This window comes from Falco biarmicus, chromosome 2, assembly GCF_023638135.1.
Source record: "Falco biarmicus isolate bFalBia1 chromosome 2, bFalBia1.pri, whole genome shotgun sequence".
Lineage (NCBI taxonomy): Eukaryota > Metazoa > Chordata > Aves > Falconiformes > Falconidae > Falco > Falco biarmicus.
This window is the reverse complement of record NC_079289.1, coordinates 4,335,885-4,352,589: the sequence shown is the minus strand read 5'-3', so window position 1 is coordinate 4,352,589 and position 16,705 is coordinate 4,335,885. Positions and strand designations below refer to the sequence as shown.

At 45.7% G+C, this 16,705-nt stretch overlaps 1 protein-coding gene across 5 annotated transcripts in view; it reads right to left on the bottom strand.

The window, feature by feature from the left end:
- MYO7A (myosin VIIA) overlaps positions 1-16,705 on the bottom strand; it is a 108,150-nt gene that overhangs the window by 58,026 nt on the left and 33,419 nt on the right. For 3 of the 5 annotated variants that reach the window (XM_056328325.1, XM_056328324.1, XM_056328327.1), the window contains exons 3-6: positions 8,224-8,337; positions 7,109-7,261; positions 4,065-4,082; positions 444-628 (exon numbers count right to left, since the gene is read on the bottom strand). In XM_056328325.1, the coding sequence (XP_056184300.1) occupies positions 444-628; positions 4,065-4,082; positions 7,109-7,261; positions 8,224-8,337 (470 nt within the window). The remainder of the gene's footprint in view (positions 1-443; positions 629-4,064; positions 4,083-7,108; positions 7,262-8,223; positions 8,338-16,705) is intronic. The other 2 variants (XM_056328326.1, XM_056328328.1) reach the window with 1 other exon arrangement.

The following is a 16,705-nucleotide window of genomic DNA, read 5'->3' as shown; positions in this document are numbered from 1 at the left end:
CTATACCCATAACTGTGACCAGGGATTTCTTGGTGCCCAAGGTTGATCAGTCCGGAGCAGAGCCATGCACGGAGACACCAGTTCAGCAATGTGAACAACAGGTCCAGTGATCAAGCTTGTCCCTTGCCCTTCCTTGTGCAGAACATATAGATCTTTGCATCTTTGATGTCTATAGGAGTATTGAGTTTAAATTTAAAAGGGAAGGTTAAAGGTAACATGAGATCTATTGGGTTGTAGGGTAAGTATCAAAGGAGCGATAAAACATCTTTACTAGGAACAGTGACCACAGAGACCACCTCTGCACTGGGAATATGTGGATGGAAGATCTAATAGATCATTCAGATTGCCGAGTCTATTTGATAAGCTGTTCCCTCTCAACCAACGCTGAAGGTGCTCAGCATTCATTTTCAGGATATGGCCCATTTGGAAATTCACAAACTCACCTTATGATACAACACTGGTCCTTGTTGTTGCGCTGCATGTTGAAGTAGCAGTTGTCCGCAATTGCGAAGATGTGTGGTGGCATCTCACCAATCTTTTTGTTGGTGTACAGGCGTATCTGCTCAGGTGAGTAGATGGGTAGGAGCTGGTAGGGGTTTACTGCCACCAGTATTGAGCCAGTGTATGTCTGGAGGAGAAGCACATGAAGGTTTATGGGGACAGTGAGATAGAGCTGAGAGGCTTTGGCAGCTTGGATGGAGTGTGGATGCCAGAAAAATCAAGGCTTTTCAAAAGCTGGATGAAAGATGATGGTCAAGTCAAAGATGCTTGCAGGATGGAGCCTGGAGCAAAACTGGAACAGAGGTCCCAAGCTATCTAAATCAATTCATACTCAGCCCTGCTCATGCACAGCATGAATTCAAGCCTTAATTCATATTTTAGATGCTACTCAGTTAAGATTCAGAGTTTCAAGTCAAGCTTATATTTGCAAATAAGAGCCAACACATATCCACACATACCTATTGCGTTGCACAAATTATGAGAAACCAGAGATGAAAGAAATCTGAAGACTGTTGCCATTTCTCAAAGCAGGGCCAGCTGGATCCAAAGCATTCCTGACAGATGTCTGTCTAACCTGTTTTTATAAATCCACAACAGAGCTGCTAAGCCTCCCTCTGCAATACTTTCTTCTCTACCATCTCTGCCTAACCAAACTTCTCCACGCTGCAGTTCAAACCCTGTCCTGTGCACATGGATATGGCCCACCAAGTCCTGACACACCCCCTCTCAACTACTTCTGAAATTTTGGAAATTTTGGTCCACCCCATGCTCTCTGTGGCACTCAAATGAGCAGAGCTGCTCTGAGCCTTGGGCAGAAAATCCCCTTGTAGTGCCTTGCTGTTTCATTTCTGCCCTTCCAGGAGCCATTTCTCTCAAACCTCTCACCGAAGAGCTCATGACCTTACTCAGGTGCAGCTCTGATGTTAGAAGGTTTGGCCACATCCCAAGCTCAAGGCAGAGAATGAGGGTCTCTGCCGACTTCAGCTAACTTTTGTTAGTGTCTATAGCAAGTGACACGGCTCCACCTCAGGCCACCCAAAGGGCATAAGGTGAAGGCTGCTTTCACTCCATGACTTCAAAGGAGCCAAGTCACCCTCTCTAGGTTACCTTTTGGCAGCTAAAGTTGCAAGATTAATCTCACTTTTCTTCTCTGGTGGGACCAGCTGTGAAACTGTCCCACTGCTGTCTATATAGCCTTTTCAGAAAAGGAAAAAAAAATCATTTAAACATAAAAATAATTAATTGTGTGGCCTAAAAACAACAATAAGCCTTTGCCATGAAGCAGCAAAATGGCATGGGCAAGAATGCTTGCAAACTGAGAAGAAAATCTCTCCGTGCTCTGCTAGCTGCTCCTCTTCTTGTGCATATTACAAACTGGCTGATTTAGAGAACAAGTCTGAGCTGTTTGTAGAGAGCTTTACAGCAAGTGCTGGAGGCCACAATGCCTGTGAAGGACCTTGAAGGCTGAAGAAGAAAGAAAGTAAGATAAGGTTGGCTGAATGCCTGGAAGAAAAATGGGATATGAAGCAAGGCTGGAGTGGATGCGCGATTGAACATGAAACTGACAGAGATAAGAAAGAAGAGAGAAAAAAAATGCAAGAAGTTCAGTGCGTTGTAGCTTAGTAATTAACCAATTATATGTAGCCAAGAAGTGTGTGAACATTATTGATTAACCAATGATATTTTAGTATGTTGCACGTGAACAACGAACAAAGATATATAAGCGTGGGTTTTGGACTAATAAAAGGTCTTCTGGTTGGATTCAGGAGTCTGTGTCTTCATCTCCTCACTTTCTCGTTTGTGTGGGCAGCAAGAAACCTAACACTGCTGGTGAGAGGAGTGGAAAGGGAGACTTGGAGATGGAAGCCCTAGGCTGAATTTCTCCCACCAGGCCCAGCATTCCTCAATCTTGATGGAAAGGGCTTGAGTAGAGCGAGATCATTTGTTTGACAACAGCTACACAACACTTGCCACCAGCTCAGGCTTCCTGAAAGGCAGCCAGTAGGTGGCAACTGTGTGCTATAGTAGGGATGCTGAAAGACCTTAAGGACTTCTCACTTTCTAGCTTCATGGCCAACACCAGGGAGCAACTTTCACTTCAGTCCCCAGTGAGGTTTGACTTTACAGTGATAACTGACAAAGGACACAATAGCCTTCCCTGTAACAGGGGGTTACGTGCCAGTAAAGGAAAAAAAGTTCTTTAAGCTCAAGAAGAAAGTTGTCAGAAATCCAAAGGATAGAAATTGGCTGTGAAAGCATGTAGACTGGATGTTAGAGGAAGGTGGCATTGAAAAAAGGGAGCCGAGAAGTCCCAGAGCAGCCTTCAACAGGGACAGAGCAGCTAAGCTCAGTGCTTAGGAGAAGGAATGAGCTCAATTTCTGAATGGGTTTGTGTCACCAAGATTCTCAAAGCATCCCCAAACTCCTTCCAGTCCTGAGCAAGATACTTGGAAGACTGTTTTCCTCTTCATACTTACTACCAGGTTGATTTTAGGGACATTTCTGATCTTTCTTGTGCCTTTCTCCAAAAAGGCCAACTCTTTGCAGAGATCTCTGAAATCCCTGCATTTCAGTCACACTGGTCTGCCCTGTCCTGAACGCAGCCAGCCAGACCTTTAAAGCAGTTAACCATTAGTTGCAGGAATGCTTTGTGGATGCTCTCACTGACCCTTCCCTTGTGATCCACAAAATACTTTGTCAGCACAAACTCTTGTACTATTGCCTGGTTTTGTAGGTCATTCCTAGTTGATAAATACCATTTGCCCAATTCTTGCAGCTGACGGAATGCAAAACCTTGTCCGCTTTGCTGATGAGGGGCCAAAGGGCACCTCCAAGGAAATACTGTCTCTGGGGTTTCTATTGATGGGTGAGGGCAAAGCCCTTCTGCCTTGGGGAAATAAAGCTTTCCTGATAGTCAGAGGCTCTGCCGTAGCTGGCCACAGGAACCACATCTCAGAGAAAATTCATTACTGCCTACATGACCTACATTTTAATTAGCCCCAAACAAATCCTTTCTGAGCTTGCTTCCCTTGCTACCCAGAACACCACAGCTGACTTCATCTGGATTTTTATGGGGTCAAAGCTCTACCAAATACTACTGCATTTTGGCAGCCCTTCGGGAGCAGCAGCAGGCATTGGTTTTGTCTCCAGATAAACAGATTTAACCTTACTCACGAGTCCAAACTCCCCACCAGACACTCTTACTATTCAGCATAGTTTCTCTTAGTCCATGCAAGACAAACCATGGGCCACAAACCCTTGTTGAAGTTTTTATTATTTTGCTGCAGAAGTTTCTCTCCTTCAAGTTGAGGTCATTATTGAGAAGTACTTACAGCTTTGACCACATTCACGGGTTGGGGACTTTCCAGCTCTGGGAAGGTGTCACAACTTCACCATGAGGGTCAAGCTCTGTGACAAAGTGGCTGATGCTTTTGGTGCATTTGTGAAGCAGCAGCAATGATGGTGCAAAGTAAATGAGAATGCCACAATGGTGAATAGAAACAAGTGATCCAGTGGAAGGCATGACAGCGATTGCAAATGACAGTGCCGAGAGTCATACTTACCCTCCCACCGCAGTTTGTCTTACGAGTAAAATATGAGGGAGGAGAAAAAAGAAAATTATATTTTATTAGAGCAGAATTAAACTCTCCACAAAGCTAAGGAGATGAGGAGACAAGAGGGACTGAAGTCCTATGGAGAAAGTCACCCTTTACTCAGCAGGCTCAGAAATCCTTCCAAGCAGTGAAGGTAAAGTCACACTGAGCTTCACTACCTTTAAGGCAGAGCATATTATACCACAGAAAATAAAGCTTTCAGAGACTGGGTGTTCCCTAACCACATGGTATCCATGCGGTACCTCAGGTCTGAAAAACTACCACTAATATTTACCAACTTTGACACAAATATACTCCTCTTAGTGCCACCGCTCTTAAAACATGAGCTCTAAAGTTGAGTACCTGAGCCTCCAACAACACACATGTAGACAGAGGTGGTTTAGGTGCCACTCCATCAAGCTATGCACTCTATGTCACTTTGAGAGTGTCATTCTGATTTTGAGATGGCTGTAATGGCTGCATTGTGCCCAGGATCATGGGCTGGCATGCGAAAGCCGTTAGTGGTATGGAGAAATTAAGGCACAGTAACCTGGAAGCTCTGTGATGCAAATCCCTTTGTGCAATGTGACCATCGCTTATGCAGTAGCTCTGTAGGACACACAGCACTGTCACCATCAGACCCGAATAACTTGTAGAGAAACCACATGGTTGCTGAGTCACTTCAGCCCAAATCACCACCCACGTTCACCTCCAGGTTAGAAGCTGGGCTTTGCATTAGCCCTTATTAGTACGATGCTGCCAAACAATGCTCTGCCCAGTGCTCGTTTGTGTTCATAATCCCCCTGGATGCCTGTGAATAGCTTGGTGAGGGAGCTCAGAGGCAGAGCTTTTGTGAAAAAGCTGGGTATATTCACAGGCAGTCTGATACTGCACAGGTGAAATCTTACCTGAGGACCTCTGTTCACTTAGTGAGGCAATGAGTGCTTGCCTGATGACATAGAGACCCCAGGAGAGAAACATGGACACCACTGAAAACATATCCAACATGATCCCAACTTTCTCAGAGAGCAAAGGAGAGCTGCAGGAATCCACTTGGTACCACTGTGAGGTGCCCACAAACAGAAGGAAAAGGGGGAATGCTCCATGGATAAGTACATGTTCCCTGAATGATCCAATCAGCTACAAATATTGTGCTATCTGTACTTGGTTGGCATTCAGGTTGCTTGAATTTAGTTATCTGCATGACTACTACATCTAGCCTTGAAGATGGACATGCTCTAAGCTGGAGGAGGTTGGACTGTCGACCTCCAACCTGAACTTTCCTTCCACAACAAACTCTTCTATGATACCCAAGCTTCAGCCAGCTCTAAAGCAGTCACCTCATCCAACAGGCACCTATGTTTGCCCAGCTGAAAGGCAGTGTTGGCTCTGTTGGTTGTATTTGTATCCCTGGTGACAGCCACGGGTGCTTAGTGCACATGGAGACACCACCTCAAGCATGAATTTGGGTGGCTAACTTTTGCTAGTTTATCCTTATAAATGGCTGTGGCTCCCTGAAGCTCCAGGGAGTAACTCAGTTCATCTAATGTGTGAATAGTTTTCAGGTCATGCCTATTTCTCTAAACTGACAGCACAGGGGACATAGCCATCATGCATAAATAATAAGGCGTCTGAATGAGAGAGGAATTTGGGGGTCTCTATTCTCCTCCGAGTTTTGGGGATGTATGGGTGCCTTTTCAGCAGCCAGGTTGCCTTCCTCTAGGATTGAACTCCATCTCTGAAAGAAGAGAAGGCTATCTTCCAGGGTTGGGGGCAGGGAGCTGTCAACCATATGAACAGCCTGCGTAACAGAGTGGTGTGGTCACCACTGCCCAGCTCTAACCCAAAACCATCCTATCAAAATGCACTGGACATCAAGCAGAAACCAGCAGACTTCACAGATAAAATCCTGGGTATGGTCTGTTAGCTTCTGCTACCTGGGAAGCTGGACTGCACTGCAATTCCCTCTGCCCTGAAAATCTAGTAGTCTCTAGAGCCTTTTAAAAATTAGAGTACCAGGTGGCTTTGAAAAGGCCTTCAAAGGCACAGCAGGCACTTACCTGAGTGCCTGAAAACTGTAGGATTTGAAAGCAATACAGATTTTCCACATTTGCATAGGCTGTTCGAATACATTAGCTAGTGGCAAACACACACATGCTCTGCACTTCTACCTAAGAATGTGCACCAGACCACCCAGCATATAGCACACTGATAAAACCAGTGCACAGACTTGGGTGCTGACTCTTGTCCTGCTGGGGAGGTGGCCTTTGCAATGTTATTGCAAAAAAAAAGATGCAGTTCTGGCTGTCTCCTTGTAAAACCCTCAATTTCTGAATGTCTTGTTGGGTTGGCAAGGGGCTGCACGGGGTCCACTGGGCATGACATGACTGAGCTGAGCCAAGGCAGGATACTGCTCCCCCCAGAGATCAGCTGCTGGGACCCCAGTCAACCCAGAGCTAATAAGTCATAAACACAGGTGGGGAAGGTATTTTAGAGCTGTTCTGGGAATTCCTCACTTCATTGTTCCCATGCATATTTCATGCAGGCACCTCCTCATCCTTCCTCCACTGTTGCACCTCCAGCAATTGTTGCCTTCACTCACTTGGGCTGAATGAGTTAGTGGTTCAGAGGGAGAAGGCAGAAGGGCCACATCCAGCACGCAGTTGTCCAAGGCTTTTGCTTTAGGATTACTACAACACACACATGGCTTGGGTTGAACTGGTTATTGTGCGTGCAGAAAGCTCAGGCACGTTCCCAAAACTTCTACAAGGGCTACACAGTGAGGTGACATGGACTTTGCTCATTACCTAACTCATGGGGTCTTTCACTGAGGCATCCATAAACTCTGTAGTGTGTCCTCCATAGTGCAGAAGCTCCCCACCCCTTTGGTCCAGGTGAAGGTAGAAACCCAGATGCTCAGTTCAATCAGGGTTTCCCCTATGTGGGTTCCCCAGAGCTGAGGATAGAGGAGGGTGAAATGCAGAGCAAGAGGTGGAGGTGGGGAGGACACTCACATAGATGAGGTGCTCCCGATAGCGGATCAGCAGATTCCTGAGGATTCCTGCCTCGTTCAGGTCACCCAGGCGGATCATGTCCTCCACCCCATGGATGGAGGTGGGGTGCATGGGTTTGATGTGGCTGGCATTCTGTGGGGAAATCCAGTGTTCCTGGGGAGAGAGCGAGGGCAGAGAAAGGTAAGTCACATGAAGTACCACTGGGATGAGACAGAAACAGCCCACCCCAGGCAGAAGGACCAGGAGGAGGAAAATACATGGGGAGAGCATTAGCACCATGGGCCACAGCTTCTATTCCTGGTGCATGGCAGCGACTAATTTGAAATATTCATAGCAGAAGGAAAAGATCTTTTGGTTTAGTGGAGCAGCAAAGAGACATGAGACACGAGTCATCCTGGCAGGAGTATCATCCAGGGCAGTGTGGACATCCAGCACGAGGGGAGTTTTTACAAAACAGCAGATTTGTTCTTCCCTTCACACAACTGTGTTTTCACATCACTGGTTAACCCTCTGCCACAAAATACTGTTCAGCAGAGAAAAGATGACTTAGAAAAGGAGAGGGATGTGTAGGGTTGGCAACTTTTATTGACAATGTTGCTTAGACTGATCACTTCTAAAGGGTTTCAAAAGCCACTAGAAACTGGATACAAGGACCCTGCTAAACCAAATCTCTTTCTACCATCCTTGAAGGGAATGACGGCAATCATAATTATCTCAGCCTGGGGGGAAAAAAAATGATAGAGAACCTGCTCAGGTCATGCTCTGCTTGTGATAGAGGTGTTACTGTGAAACAGCCAGAAGCAGAGGTGGGAACCTGAAGGGGAACCATTTTTTGGGACATCCTGTAGGAGGTCAGGAAAGACTGGATAACAGAAGCAGGTCAGGGTGGGTTTGCCCAAAGCACTATCTAAATGTATTTTGGAGGCTTCTATTACCATTGTGCTCAAGAAGCTTCTCAACCTTTCACTCCCAGTACAGCCACAAAAGTAGGGACACATTCAAATAGAAACCTATGGCACAGCTGATTCCCAAGGACATAGGAGAAGTCCGTGACAAAGCCTGGTCTAGCCAGGCCGTAGAGCTGAAGAAGGGTCATCACAACCCTTTGTACGTACATTGCCTTCATCATCCACAACCTGGATCTGTCCAGAGTCACACAGTTTAACCACTGCTCCAATGGGGACATCGAATTCCCGTCCGGTTTTCAGGTCCATCCACACATAATCCCCCTGGAACGGAAGAGAGGACAGTTACACTCAGGGCTGCAGAAGGTTCAGCATCCCTTGGGATACAAGTTGCTCATGTTTTGTATCCAAATCATTGGTATGAATCAAATCAATTACTTTGCAAACCACAAACCATCCCTTTTTCACAGCTGCTCAGGAAACACCCTGCAAGGTGATAGCAGCAGGGCATGCTCCACATAGCAGGCACCCACTGCACCATGTCTTCGTGCCATGAACTTATGAGTGGTTGTTGGCCACACACTGAATCCAGCAGCAAGCAGGTGGCAGAGCAGAAAAGCCCACTCAGGCAGAGGTTTCCATCTGTGCAATGTACAAAGCTAGAAAGTCGATGCTTAGGAGACAGTTTTGAGGTCTGGAAAGCTTTGTCTGGAGGCTTGTGGCACATCCTTTCCTTGCAAATAACCACTATAAAATATATATTGCCCTACCTTGGGGACTGGTGAAAAGGAATGACTAAAGAAGGGTTAAGAACATACCAAAGAGGTTGATATATGTACTTCTTCAGGGGGTCTTCCAGCTACAGCAATTTCTAGGTGGGCTTTTTGCATTTAATACTTCTCAGTGGGTTTTTTCTACTGTGAGCATGTCCAGTTGCTTCCTGAAGCTGTGCAAAGTTTTAGCATCCATAACCTCAAAGGAAGAGTTTAGCTACAAATAGCATGAAAAACTATTTAGTTACAAATAGCATGAAAAGCTATTTAGCTACAAATAGCATGAAAATGTCCTTTTGCATGTTTCAAATGTTTTACCTCTTTCATTTGAGACCTCTGTGGTTTTGTTTTGGAAAGACACAGCAAGCAGTTGACCCCTATCCACTCACTCCATGTTGCTGGTGATCCTATAGACCTCTGTCAGTCCTGCTGGGCAGGGACTATCTGCTCATCAGCTCTGTGGATATTAAATTACCTGAATGCAAAAAGGCTTTTAAAGAAGCTGTTTTCCTCAGTACAAAAGAAAAACCCCAAAGAACCCCAAACTAAACTCCCAAGCAGACCTACACTGTTTGGAACACAGCAGAATTATTTCCTACCCCTATTCTCGACATGAAATGGTGCTAAAACTGGGAGCCATCTAGTTAAATTTTTGTCAGGTATGTTTGCATCAAGCAAGTAAATGTACTTTTTCATGCAGCTGAGTTTAATGTTGTGAACTTGCAGCCCCACCTAACACCACATTTCTGGGGGCCAGCTCCACTTGTACCTGTTAAGCACAATGCAAATGCATTACTTGCCTTTGGAATTACGGAAAAACTGCTGGGAGAAGGGAAAGTGAAAAATAGGAGGGATCACTTTGCATGTGCTCTGATATAACCCCTCTCCTGAGCATCCACTATCGACCATTTCTGTGGACAAAGTGCTTATAGATTTGGTTTGACCCAACGAGCTGCTGAACAACCTTCAGCTCCACTCCAGGTGGAGGGGCCGGGAGACATCTAGCAATATAAACCATGATGAAACCTCCATCATCCAAGTCATCGCACACCAGGACTGCGAGCGGTATTAAGCTGTGAGTGTCGCAGGGATGTAAAGCTACATCCAGAGACTCGCACGTGGAGAAACACTGCACACGAGGAGTCCCCAGCCATTTTTTGGAAGACTCCACCCTTGGCAGCTGCTTGCTAGGTTTCACCCAGGATATTAACAAAGTCATCCTGCTTCCATGGAGCTTCAAATGCAGCCCCTAGCTGGGGTTTTCTTTTCCTCAGAGGGTTGCGCTACAGCACTGTTGCAAGTATCTTTACCCTGCTCATAAAAATATACTATTCAGACCTTTTTCCCATTAACTGCCTTACCTTCACATCTCATAACTCAGTTAAAAAGGAAAAAAGGAAAAAAAAAAAACAAAACCCAACCAGAAACAGCTAATGAATACAGTAAGTCAAGCATAGATACATTATGAATCCAACTATATTAATATTTATTTCTTAGATCCTTTGATCCCAGACTCTTAAAGCATTTCAGAGTGTTCAGCACTGTTACCTTTGCTGCAAAGCTGAGCAAATTCATGCACAGGGTGGGTAACTTAATCAAGGTGTCAGCAAGAGAAGAGTTCTGCTCAACAGAAAGCCCTTCTTGACACCTCAGCAACTGTTAAAAATTGCTCTCAATCAAGAAAACAAGAAATGTAATGCTAGTTTTTTTTAAAAATCTCTAGTTTTCAACAGCTGTAAAAGCAGCCTGCTTCATATGTTCTATTACCACACAGCTGAGATAAAAAGGCAGCCTGCTCTACCCGAGGTAAATTGATACTGTACTAGCGCTAAGAGGACTCCTGTGCTGTGCCTGCCTAATGCACAGAGTGCTCATCCTCTCAAAATGCTCTTTCTAAACACATTAAAGTGCAGTTCTTAATACTGTTGAAAAAAGCAAGTCTTATGGGATGGGCTAAGCTGGTAAGCTCAGAAAGGTCTGGGAGGTTAAAAAATAACATCACTTATTAAGAATGCTGACCTATTTCCTCCCTTGACTTTAATCAATTTGATATCAAAGCCGTGGAAGTCAGTCACACTCCTTCCGCTGATACAATCGCCTTTGGATCAGCCCAAAAAGCAGCAGAAATATTGGGGATTTCAGGGAAAATCGGGGTGATTCATGCATTTGACAGCTTGGGCAGGCTGGCTTATAAGTTGCATAACCTGCCTCATGCCTAGACTGATGTAGTTTATTTTCTAACATGCACAACAGAGTACTGGAGAAGTGAGAAAACCACCAGCCACTTTGCAGCATCAGCATGGTCCAGCTGTTCCTCCTCAACGCAGCTGCTGGGTGCTAGTGCCCTTCCAAACGTTCTGGGGCAGACCCTCAGGACCTCACAAGCTATAGGCAGTGACAACCACACAGGGGTGCAAAAGGAGGAAACACCACGATGGGTGCACACACACACACAGATCAACACGAGTCATGAAGAGGATCTTTAGGAGGAGCTTCCAAATGCAAAAAGCAAGAAGGTTGCACCACAGGGGAACTGCAGTGCTGGGGGTTGAGCAAAGACTAGTGAAGAAGGTGGGAGAAGCTCACACAAGCAGTATAAGGATCCCAACAAAGAGTGAGACCAATTTCAAATTAGCCTGAAAGCTTCCAGCCATGCTCGGAGTGTGGGACCCCCTATCTTACCGCTAAAATGGTCGTGGGCTTCAGGGCCTGGTTGACGTTGCGGAGTAGTGTCCATTTGCCCTGGTCTCTCTCCTGATCTTCCACCACCTCGGGGCATGGCTGAACGAAAACAACTTTCTTCCTCTTCAACATCTCCAAAACCTTGCAGTAGTATTTGTCTCTCTGTCTGCTTTCTACGTGTATTCCACCATGAATGCCAGAGAGCTGTGGACAGCTTGCTTTAGACCTCCAGCGTGACCATGCCTGCTGCTTGCAGGACACCCTCTCACCTGATTCACAATATGGCTCTTGGTAAAGAACTTCTCCTAGCAGAAAAACTTCCATGCGCCTGCCATGATCCTCCACTGGCCAGCTACCATACTCCCTCCATATGACCAGCACTGCAGGAGTCTCAAAGCCAACTGAACAACTTTGCCTCTCTTCACTGAAATTCTTCCAGTCTCTCCAGTGAGGGGTGATACTGGGTCAGAGACATGAAGGGCACTGCAATGACCCGCTCTTGAAAAACGACTGCAGCATTAACAGGAAACCTCTTCATTTCCCCATGACTTCCCCCCATTACCTTCCTTTCTTAGTGAAATAACCCTCTGCCAGCTTGAGGACTTACAGCACAGAACACACTCGTGTACTTATTAATCCACAAATGCAGTCAGTCCCCATGCAACACATGGCATTTAATTAACCTAATACCTTTACATACCAAATTAACCAAAGCGCAGCGGGAACTCAAAACCAGAGGCCATCTGCATTTTCTTTAAACTGATCGCCTTGAGTAGAACCATAGCAACTGAATTTTAAATAATTGAGTGGAAGGTGTGCAGAGCAGCATGGCCTCTGTGCCTATAGGTGAGAGGAGAGCCTGAGCTGTGGGTGAAAATGTGCTGAACATGAGGACCATGGAGATGATGAGGTCGCACTGACCCTGCACCTGACTGCTCTGCAGACCCGCTCCGGCAACCTCTCCTTCTATGTAGGGAGGACTGTTTTAGTCAGGACTGATCAGGACTGCTGGCCCAACCAGAAGAGCACAAGGCATTTTACAGTCACCCCAGATTTGCTTTTTCTTGTCCTATCTTTGATACACTTAAGATTTCTCATTTTCATCTAAGAAAGGCTTTTCCACTCATTTAGAGAATTTAAGGCCACTCTAGCTGGGCCCCAGTCTCTGTCATAGAAACTTTGATACTAAATCGATGTCATTTACACAGACCAGAGCAATGCATGACCAGATAATGGTGCAGCTGATGAGCTTTCCATACCATTCTCATTTATCACTATTTTAATGCAAAACTCTACTGGTGCCTTGATTGCACGGGGTTTTGAATCCATCTGTTTATGATGCAGAGAACATATTCTTGGTGGAAAGCTTTCTAGCTGAAAGAAGGCTGGATATGTCCCCTTGATGGGACACAGTCACCAAGGACAGCAGCAGATGATGGGAATAACAAGCTCATACTGAGCTACTTCTGATCATCACTGAACAGCAGTGACAACAGCGAGGTGACCTTTGCCCAAAGGACAGATAATTTGTAGGATTAAGCTATATTATAAAGAAACAATGAGGTGTCTAATTCCTGTAGCAGTGCAGGTGAATTAAGGAAGAGGTCAAGTCTCATGGATAAGAAGCCAGGGGAGAGATTAATGAGATGGATGTCTACCAAAGGAGCAAGCAAATATGTACATGAGGTGCAATAGTAATGTAGGGAGAAGGAGACATAGATGGAACGTCGCAGTCTCATGGGAATGTCTACCTCCAGCATGACCTGAACCCACAGTGCTGTAAATGACTCTGGTTTTGCTCCCCTAGAAAGTACAAGATAGATGTAAAATCAAAGCTAATAATCAATGAGAGGATGCAAGTGGAAGGAAGGACTGAATAAATATATATAAAGTGACCCATAGGGTGGGCTCTTTGGATTTCAGCTGGGTCTTAGGGGCTCTTTGCTCATCAGCACACCTTTCCTCACTGCTGTGCCAGCGTAACTGGAGCAGTGTGGGAGCAGCAGATCCGAGAAAGAGCAGCCGATGTATTTATCTCACTTTGCACTGGAGCAGATGTTATGATCGTTGCTCAGCTACACTCTGTACCATATTTCTGAAGCCGGGTATCTCTGTGTGCTGCCAAAGAGTAAGCTAAGGAGCACGGGAGTGGGAATGATCTGTCCTAGCTTATCCTTGGAGCGAAGTAGAGATGGGAGCCCAGAGGGCTGAATCCAGTCCCTGCAGTCCTATTACATGAGCGTGCTTATTTTTCCCTTGACGCTGGGGCTGCTGAAGGCCTGTAATTTCACACATTTCCACCGTGTACTTTTTGCATTGCTCCACTGCTAGCAGGAGATTTTGTGAGGACTCTTAGAGAGTCTCACATGTGTTAGGCAGCGGCACTTGGCATTTGCAGTGCTGTCTGAATGGCCCGAGCATGCTGCCTCCTGGAAACAGGAAATCCCGTCCCTCCTAAGGGATGACCTGGCTTGGAAACAAGCCTCCCCTCCGTATGCATCAAGGGGCAGAGCAACAGCATTAAGCCTCCTATCAGCACCCTTTTTCTAAGGGAACATGCTATGCCTTATGTGGGAAACAAAGAAACACACTTAGGACAATAAGGGGAGGGACACGATGGAGGGAAACGAACCTTAGCTGGCTGGGAGCCCATCAGCAATGCCATCCGGTTTAGATTACAGCTCCCCGGGGTAACATTAGACTCTCCACTGAAGAGATAGAAGTATGAGCCCAAAGAGCCATGCTGGACCCTGATCTGATGATTCACGATACATCTGCAGCAGCAGGCACAGCTGAGATCAAGGTCCTGCTGTGACACATTTTGGGCACACGCATAGTAAGGGGCAAATGCTTATCCTAAGGAACTGATGTGACCCAGGCAATAGGTTTATGCTGCTGCGGAGACCTGAGCTCCTGTTAAGTGCTACTGTGGTGGTGTGGACATCACTGCTGGATCAAAAAGGGAAATGCCACCTGCAGGAAACACCCTCACAGCAGGAGAACCACCTAATTCAAGGAAAGCTTGGGTTTCTTTGCCCCAACCTGTTTTTCAGACCCAAAGAAAATGCATCAGACACTGCCAAGACTGAGGAAATATTCTTGAACCAGTTGTTTTTCAGCTGTCACTGAAAAGCTGAGTTATTCTGTGAGACAGGTCAGGTGGGACTCAACCAACCCAGGGCATGTGCCCACCTCTGAGCAAGGCATCAAGATCTTTGCTAGATGATCATTGTAGTTCCCTTCAAACTGAAATAGTCTATTCTGTTATTCTATTCTATTCTATTCTATTCTATCCTATCCTATCCTATCCTATCCTTATCCTATCCTATTATATCCTACATTAAAGTGAAAGAAAGAGGCAATTCTATGGTCACCTCTGCATAAAGCAGGCAATTAAAATAGATCGGATGATACTGACCTAAAGGGGGTGTGTGAAGAGGACAGTCTGGAGGTAGAAATCTACTGTCAGGTGTCAAAAGCTAGCTAAGGTGGCTCCTACGCCTAGCATGGCTGTTGGCAGTCCATAAGGGCTGACGTTCATGTAAATTGCTGAAGGATGTGGAACAACACTGGTTATCGGAAGCTGTCTGTGGACTCAGGTCAGCAGTGCCCTCCCAATTACTCCCTGCAGTACTGAACTTACTTTTCTAAAAAAGGAAAGATGATACCCTGCAGAATGATGGGCCAGATCTGATCTGTGAGCCATTCCACTGACAACTGATGTAAAACAACCTGTTTATGCAGCTTTTTTTTTTTTTTTTTTTTTTTCTGAAACAAGCACAATCACATACCCAGGTCTCCAGAGAGCTAGATCCAAGCTGAATCCTTTACTTCCTTCCTGCTAGTCTCTGAAGCAGAAAATCCTCAGTGCACACAGACACAAGTGCAATGCAAACACAGGCATTCCCCCAGCTCCAAATTTCAATGTCATTTGGAGAGCAGACTGAAATCTAAATGTATCGGTGCATCGCAGCACATTATTATGCCAGTGCAGACTTTCAGCAGCTACCTGAATCCTTTGGGCAGTATAATGTCTGTGCTCCGCTAAAACCATGTATCACCACCTCTAGATATCACCTGTCTGATTCAGTTCAGCTCTCGATTACATGGGTGTACCCTTCTCAGTTTAATGGAGTTTCTCCTGGATCCACAGCTGAACAGCCCAAGGGACAGTTAGAACTGCTAATTTCTATTCTTTACACTCGCCTTTAGCTGCGCAGTTGCCACCAGCAGCAAGAAAAGGTATGAAAGGAAGAAAAAACTTGAATTTCTACTTGACAACAAACCACAGTGCAAGAAACACACATGCTGGCTGTCAGTAACCCTAAGAATTTTTTGTGTTTCATAAATAAATAAGATTCTCTTCCCAATTTATCGTAGCACATCAGGCACCAGCTGTCAGCCAAGGTAACGTGCTACACACAAAGGCTTTCTGAAGCACAGGCAGAGATGCAAGAGGAATCGTTAAATAATTCAATAATCAATGCACTGCTCGCTCATCCTGTAACTTTGATACTGACAGGAGGGAAAAAAATAACCCACAAACGTGGCACTCATCCCAACATTTTCCCTTCTAGTGCTGAGGGATAGTCAAAGACTCCCCTCAAAATGATGGATTTAATCAGGTTTGCAGGGGCACAATCTGGCATGGTGCAATGAGGCTCAGCTCCCAGTGATGTCTGACCTCATCCCCGGCTTTTGGCAAGAAGCTGCTTGTTGACAGTTCGGGATCTCTTGGCTCAGGAGTGCGATATAAACGTGCAGACAAACACGGAGATAGAATATTTAATCCACTACTCCTATGGCATTACCATTGCGGGCAAAGTGGAGAATCCGGCAATCCATTGACGTTACAAGCAGATTAGGCCCTGGGCATCACCCCCAAATGCCGTGCCAGAGCACTGCGTATCAGGTCTCACACAAAAAGCTGATAGGCACTGCTTGGGATGTGATTGAAAACCCTGCTAAGATGCAGAAGTGGAACAGGAAATGAAGACTGAGCCTTTTAACCCCACGGCTGGCTCCTGTCCTAAATGCAAATGGAAGTATCCAGAAGGCAGATGATAGAGCAATCATAAGATGTACAAATCTGGAAAACTGGAGAGGGGAAAAATAAAACCAGGAGGAATCAGAGGGGGAGCACTTTATAATGGGAGCACGTGATTTAGTACTGTCAGACCAAGACATATTCCTTAAGGTCCTGGGAGCAGAAAGGTTGCACTGGTACCACACTGGGA